Genomic DNA, 6668 nt, shown 5'->3' with positions numbered 1-6668 from the left:
GGGAGACCAGGGCCGCCGCGTGCGGACAAGATGGCGCCGACCTGCGCAGGCCCCGCCGCGTGCGCCGCTCCGCTTCCCCTCCGGAGCCGGCGGGGCTCCGACCCGGGCCCGGCGACTTCCGGCCCGGCCTACGGCCTCCCGGGACCCCGGGGCCGCCCGCGGCGCTCCCGTGCGCGGTCCCCGTCCTGGCTCGGCTCGTGAGGAGGGCGGCGCCCAGGCTGAGGGGAGGCCGCTCCGGTTCCTGAAGGGTGTGGTTGGCGCGGGGCGGCGCCGTCCCCCCTCCGTCCCCTCTGTCAGCTCCCGACGGCATCCTGGGCCGCGGGGCGGGGCCGGGGGCGCGGGGCGGGGCCGGGGGCGCGGGGCGGGGCCGGAGGCGCGGGGAAGCTGCTCTGTGGGGGCGGCGCCCGCTCCCGGCGGCGGGATGGGGAGGGAAGATGGCCCCGCGGAGGACGCGCCCGGCCTGGGCGGCGCCGGCGTTTCCCCAGTGCCCCGCGTGTTCTTCGGTCACCCTGCGTCGTTCAATGCCGTCCTGATCAGATGGGAGCTGCAGGCGTGCTGGGTGGAATCCTCCGCAGACGTCTCTTAAGTCCGTTTTCGCAGTGGGGTCATTTAACTCAGAAGCTTCTTTGCTAACCTTTTCCTCTGCTGACCTCTTGTTTGGTGAGATTGGATGGTAAAATCTGTGACTATGATTGTGTTGGAGTCAATCATGTTGTATAACGGAACGAGCATTCGTTTCATGTGTTTCTGTATTTTCTCTTTATGGATTATTTCCTCTCTTTATGTCTTTTCTTACTCTCCTTTTTTTTTTTTTTTTTTTTTTTATGTTACGGGGTTTGAACTCTAAGCACAGCTGTATGTTAGGATGACCCTTGGGCGGTGAGGTCCTAGCGTCCTCTAACCTCTGCACACAACATTCCTTGCTGTGCAGGCCCTGGGCACATAATCACCTCATTGCCAGGCTGTAGTAGGGAAGGGCGAGAGCGCTCTGGGACCTGCCCACAGCTCTCAACAGATCCAGGGCTTCAATTAAAACTTTTCACAACTAGCTGTGTCCTGAAGTTTACTTTCTCATGAGTTTGACTTGGAGAAAACACATCTTGCAGTGGTAATGCTGTAAACTTTTAATTAATCAACTTAGCATGTTGTCTAAGAGGTTCCTATGGACCTGTGAAAGTGGTTTGTGTCTCTCTGGGGCCATCAGACTGAAGCCCAGGAAACAAGGCCATCCAGACAGCAGGAGACAGTGACTGATGTCCACTGGGAAAGGACTCAACACCCCGGGCCTGGGACACATTAGGGGCTGGGCAGAGCAGACTAAGCAGGACGCCAGGAGGCTGCAGGGAAGCTGCTCTCGTGTGCAGGATTGTGGAGATCTCAGCGGTGAGAAGCCCATGAGGTAGGAAGAGGTCAGAAGACTTCATGATCCTCTTTACCTGGCTTTACTTTCCTCCCTGCTGTGGTAGGAAATGGACTTGCAGCAATGTTTTCATCAGGGAGCCTAGAAATGAAAATGTGTGCTCAAATAACTGTATCTGCAGTAACGCTGGAAACACATAAGTTTTTTATTGTTAATTTAAAGTGTGCTATACGAATGGTTTTTATTTATTTATGTATTTGTGTCTGTCCTGTGTCTTGAACCAGGGCCTTGGAATTGTTCCTTAGCAGGTGTGCTCAAGTCTGGGACTCTATATCTCTTGAGGCACATCTCCACTTTCACCTTTTTAGGTACTTTATGAGACATAGGAGTTTCACAGACTTTCCTACTCAGGTTGGGTTTGAACCACTATCATATGCTCTCAATCTTCTGAGTAGCTACAATATTGGCTGGAGAGAGTCACTGATGCCAATCTCCAGATGAATCCATAAACCATACCAATCATTTGAAAGACAAATGTTCATGGCGCACCCTTCCCAGTTCTCTCATTTCAGTTGTGATTATTATTTTTGTGGTTATGAGAACGGTGATGTACAGAAGAGTTACCATGTCACAAGTTGCCATAGATTTTCTTTGCTAGTTGTGAGCTTGAACTCAGGGTCTAGCACTCTCCTAGCGTGAGCCACAGCACCACTTCCTTGAGTACATTTCTCTTTGTACAATGTCACACCTTGCCGGAGCCATCTGGCAGCAAATGGGGATTCTTGATTTACGGGGTGAGGACTTGGAAAAGAAGACAAGAAACAAACAGATGGAGTCAGGAGGTCTACAGCTCAAGTCAGCAGCGCAAGACTGCAGACTAAGGCAAGATTAAGACTATAGCATAAGGCTGTGAGCATAAGACTGTAGCCCCATTTATTTTTTACTTCCAATCTTAAATATTTTCTTAAAACCAGGAAACTACCAGGGGTTCCATTCGTACAAAACAGCAATCAAGTCTCAGATCAGTTAAACAAGAAGTGATTGACATAGCCCAAAGTCATCATGATAACAGCTTATTTCCTTGTGTACTCAGTTCTGCAGATCAAGGTCACTCTGACCCCACACTCAGCCCCCAACAACACCAGTCTTCCTAATTTTTCCCAGTCTGCTGACAACCATGAGTAGTATATTTCCTTTCCATATGGTGTCAACTGAATGTCCCTGTCCCATTTTTTACCCTATAGTAGTTATAACTATCAATCCGTCCACACATCAGATGCCTTCACTCATCCCACCTCAGTGGAGAGAAGTTTCAATGCTCACAAATATGATGCTCTGTGCATCATGAACACGGAAATCATAACCTTATATTTCTGCATGATAAAAAGTGTTCATCACTTACAGATACTGAATCTACTGCATGGTAGCTTTGCTCAGTTGCTGGAAGCATTCCTGTATTTTTATCACTTTGACTCCTGTGACTAAAGTATAGGAGAAATGGATGATGTTAAGCCTGCACTGAATCTTAAACTCCTGTTCATTTCCCCAGTGCTTTACCATAGTACAAGACTCATTTGTGCAATTCCTTTGCCTAGATTTTTGTTCTTGATATTTACCATGAACATACAATTACAGTCCCTGATTTTGGTCACCCTATACTGATTGCATTGCACAACCAGGCCATGCTAATATAATAGCAGGATAAATACACTACTTCATCAAGTTTGTAGGAAGTGTGTGAAGATATTTTACACATCACCACTATTTCTCCATTCCTCCCATCAAGCTTGTTTTGAGTCTTTACCCAATAATTTCCCTCACCTTGGACTTTCTACCCAGGAGTCATTGCACCTTGAAATTTTCCTGTGGTGTTAAGGAAATCGTTCCTAGTACTAGAGTTTGAACTAAGGCCTGGCCTGTAATTTTCTGATGTATTACTAGAAGCTCTATTTTGAAAGGAGAGGTTGTAGCTGGGAACTATTGGCTCATGCCTGTAACCTGAGAAGTTAAGATCTGAGGATCAGAATTAAAAGCTAGCCCAGGAAGGAAAGTTGATGGGACTTCTTGCTAATTAACCAGCATAAAGATAGATGTATAGCTATGACATTTTCATAACAGTTACCCCACAAATATTCAGGGATAGCGTTCAGGACCTGAGATCAAGGAACAAGATGACACAAATACACAGACACAGACACAGACACACACACACACAAATACAAATGCTACAATGTGAAGATAATATAAACCTTCTGATAATATGAAAATTTGTATGTCACACAGGTATACTGAGGGGATAGATACCCTGGTATGATCCAGGGATTCCCTCATATAATCTCAGCTACTGCTGTCCTCTAAGATTCTCATGAACATTGTGAACCCATTCCAGAAGTGCCACCCCTGGGCATGACACTGAATGTCATCTTCCTCCTATTCTTCCTGAAGCTCTCAGTACAATGGGTCAATAATCCATTGCACTCCTTCCTCTTGCCTGTACTGGGTTTCTGGCTGCTCCAGCCATCAAACATCAGAAACGCCATTCACGATGTTTGAGGGTGCATCTGTATGGGGGATTTTCCTCATAGCCCAGCTGTGTGTTGGCGTCATGGGCAACTCCCTGCTCTCCCTGCTCTATCTCTACACGTTTTTAGTCCAGCCTCATCTGAAGAAGCCCATCGATGCCATCTTCATGCACCTGACTCTGGTCAACATCCTGAACCTCCCCCTCACACTTCTGCCAAATATCATGGCATCCTTTGGAGTTCAGCGTTTTCTGGATGATGTGGGCTGCAAGGCTGTCATGTTCCTCTTCAGAGTCACCCGGGGGCTTTCCATCTGCACCACCTCACTCCTCAGTGTGTTTCAGGCCATCACCATCAGCTCTGTCCAGGCCCAGTGTGTGTGGCTGAAATCCAAGTCCTCACTGTGGATTTTCCCTTCTTTCCTCTTCTTCTGGATTCTCAATATGGCTATGTATGTCCCAGTCATTACTGATATGAAAGCCAAACGCAATTTCACTCTTGTTGGCTCTGGGTTTTCCAATGCATATTGTAACACTCAGGTGATTAAACCGACTACATCATGGCATTACATCTGTGTCTTATTGGCTCGAGATCTCATGTTTGTAATCCTCATGATCTCCACCAGCCTCCACATGGTGAAACTCCTCTACCAACACCACCAGAGAACTCAGCACCTCCACAGTCCCAGCCTGGCCTCCCAGCCAGCGCCTGAGAACAAGGCCACACACACCATCCTGCTGCTGGTCAGCTGCTTTGTCTTCTTCTATTGTTCCAACAACATCGTGAACTTTTATTACTTTTACACACCAGTGAAGATCCAAACCATGGAAGTGATCATTTGTATTTTATCATCATGCTACCCAACTATGTTTCCTTTCTTGCTCCTGAAGAATAATAAAATTCTTTCCAAATGTCCATTCTCCCTTCCATTCATGAGGATTACCAATTGTCAGAAGGCATTCAGTGGCTGTCAAAGCATATAATATTCCAGTAATATACAAGGACAGACTGTGCGTGTATTGAGCACTTGAATTGATGTTCAAATTCAGATATGCTGTAGTTTCTCAATATAGAGGTACCTTTATCTGTGTCTGTTCCATTGTTTGTGTTGGACAAATTTTTGTATTTTTATATTGTTTAATCCTTTAAAATATTACTGGTGGGATAAAAAATCTACTTTCTGTACCCAATTAAAATTTAAAGCATTTTCCTGCTTGTATCAAAACAGCTGCTACAGAGTGCACTTCTTCCTTGCCTTCTTGTCCTACCATCACTGCTGTTTGCGCTACAGAATTTGATGAGATCATCCTGTGAATGCTGGCCATCCACTGACAGAGCAGAATCCACCCTGCGATGGAGGATGTAGCCAATGACAAACCAGGCTCTGGTCTATAAGCAATCATACAGCCACAGTCTGGCAGGGGTGGCCCGTGCCTATAATCCTAGCTACCCAGGAATCTAAAATGGGAGTTTACAGTTCTCAGGCCCCCTGGCTGTAAGGGTCAGTGAGACTCTTATGTTCATCACACAAAAAGCCACAAGTAGTGCTGTGGCTCAAGTGGTAGAACACTAGCCTTGAGGAAAAGGAGTTAAGGAACAGCCACCAGGTCCACACTGCATGACCCAGAAATGACCAATTAAAAACAAAATCCCAAATGAGCAACCCATAAAAGGTAAGGATACAAGCCAGGCATCAATGACTCATGGTGTAATCCTAGCTATTCAGAAGTCTGAGAATTGAGGATTGAGATTCAAAGGCATCCTGAGCATGAAAGTCCCTGAGACTCTTATCTCCTATGAACCACCAGAAAACCAGAATTGGTACTGTGGCTCACTTTTTAAGAGTGCTAGCCTTGAGATGAAGACCTCAGGGGCAGCAGCACTCAGACCCAGAGTTCAATTAAAAAAAAAAAGTAGTGATACTGCCATTGACAACCATTTGATTAAGCAAGGAATATGCAGCCAGTGGCAAAGGATTCTGCCATTGACACAGGAATATATAACCAAGGACACCACAGAATGCAGTCAATAACAGAGCAAGGCAGAGCAATGGTACATATTCTTACATCTCCAATCACCTTGTTTGGAGATCTATTCTAGACAAGCACTCTCACCCTAGGCCAAATTCCTGGCTGAGATCTTCTACTCTATAACAGGTAGTATAGCAAAGACGTAATGCAGATCAGTGTTCCTGATTCAGACAGCAAACTGCCCCTTCCAGCATAGTGCAGGCCTGCTGGGGTCCAGCTGTCTCCACTGGAATTTCTGTACAATGTCTCGAACACAATGTTCCAGCCCAGCCCTGAGGTCAATGGCCATTGCTTATTTCATCCTGGTTAACTTTTTTGATCAGAGACAGACAAGTACTCAATCTCAGTACCTGATGCTTTTGTTCCTTGCCTTACTCTCTACAAGCCTCCAAGCTAGCTTCAGCATATGGTAAGAAGTCTATTTTCTTTGATGTCTTTCCTGTGTTTTAGCCTTTATACCGTTGGCTCCCGGAGTGTTTGTTTTAATCCTCCATTCTATTTATGGCCTTAATGTTTACTATTTGTCTGTGTTGAGCCAATTTGCATCTTTGGAGTGAAACCAACTCCATTACCATTGAAGATCTTTCTAATGTATTATCATATGTATCTCTGAGACTTGGATGTATGTTCTCTGCAACACATTTCTTTATCCTTCTGTATTTTGCTTGACACTGACAGTATCATCATCATTTTTTGGTAGTTAGGAAATTCTGCTTTCATAGGTTGAACTCTCATTAGTTTCCCTCTTTGATGATT

The 6668-nt window shown here is 46.0% G+C and overlaps 1 protein-coding gene across 1 annotated transcript; it reads left to right on the top strand.

Moving 5' to 3' along the window:
- The first annotated feature begins 3905 nt into the window (after window positions 1-3905).
- On the top strand, window positions 3906-4865 carry LOC150043603 (vomeronasal type-1 receptor 4-like). Its single transcript, XM_090322432.1, has one exon. The coding sequence runs from the start codon at window positions 3906-3908 to the stop codon at window positions 4863-4865; it is 960 nt and encodes a 319-aa protein (XP_090178558.1).
- Window positions 4866-6668: the final 1803 nt, after the last annotated feature.

Source organism: Megascapheus bottae, chromosome 31 (assembly GCF_031878675.1).
Source record: "Megascapheus bottae isolate mThoBot1 chromosome 31, mThoBot2.hap1, whole genome shotgun sequence".
NCBI classification, from domain to species: domain Eukaryota; kingdom Metazoa; phylum Chordata; class Mammalia; order Rodentia; family Geomyidae; genus Megascapheus; species Megascapheus bottae.
Note: the sequence above shows the minus strand (reverse complement) of the source record. Positions and strands in the feature narration are given on the sequence as shown.

Bases quoted from the DNA above. Each gene is read 5' to 3' on its own strand.
- LOC150043603 (XM_090322432.1), top strand. From the start codon at position 3,906: ATGTTTGAGGGTGCATCTGTATGGGGGATTTTCCTCATAGCCCAGCTG.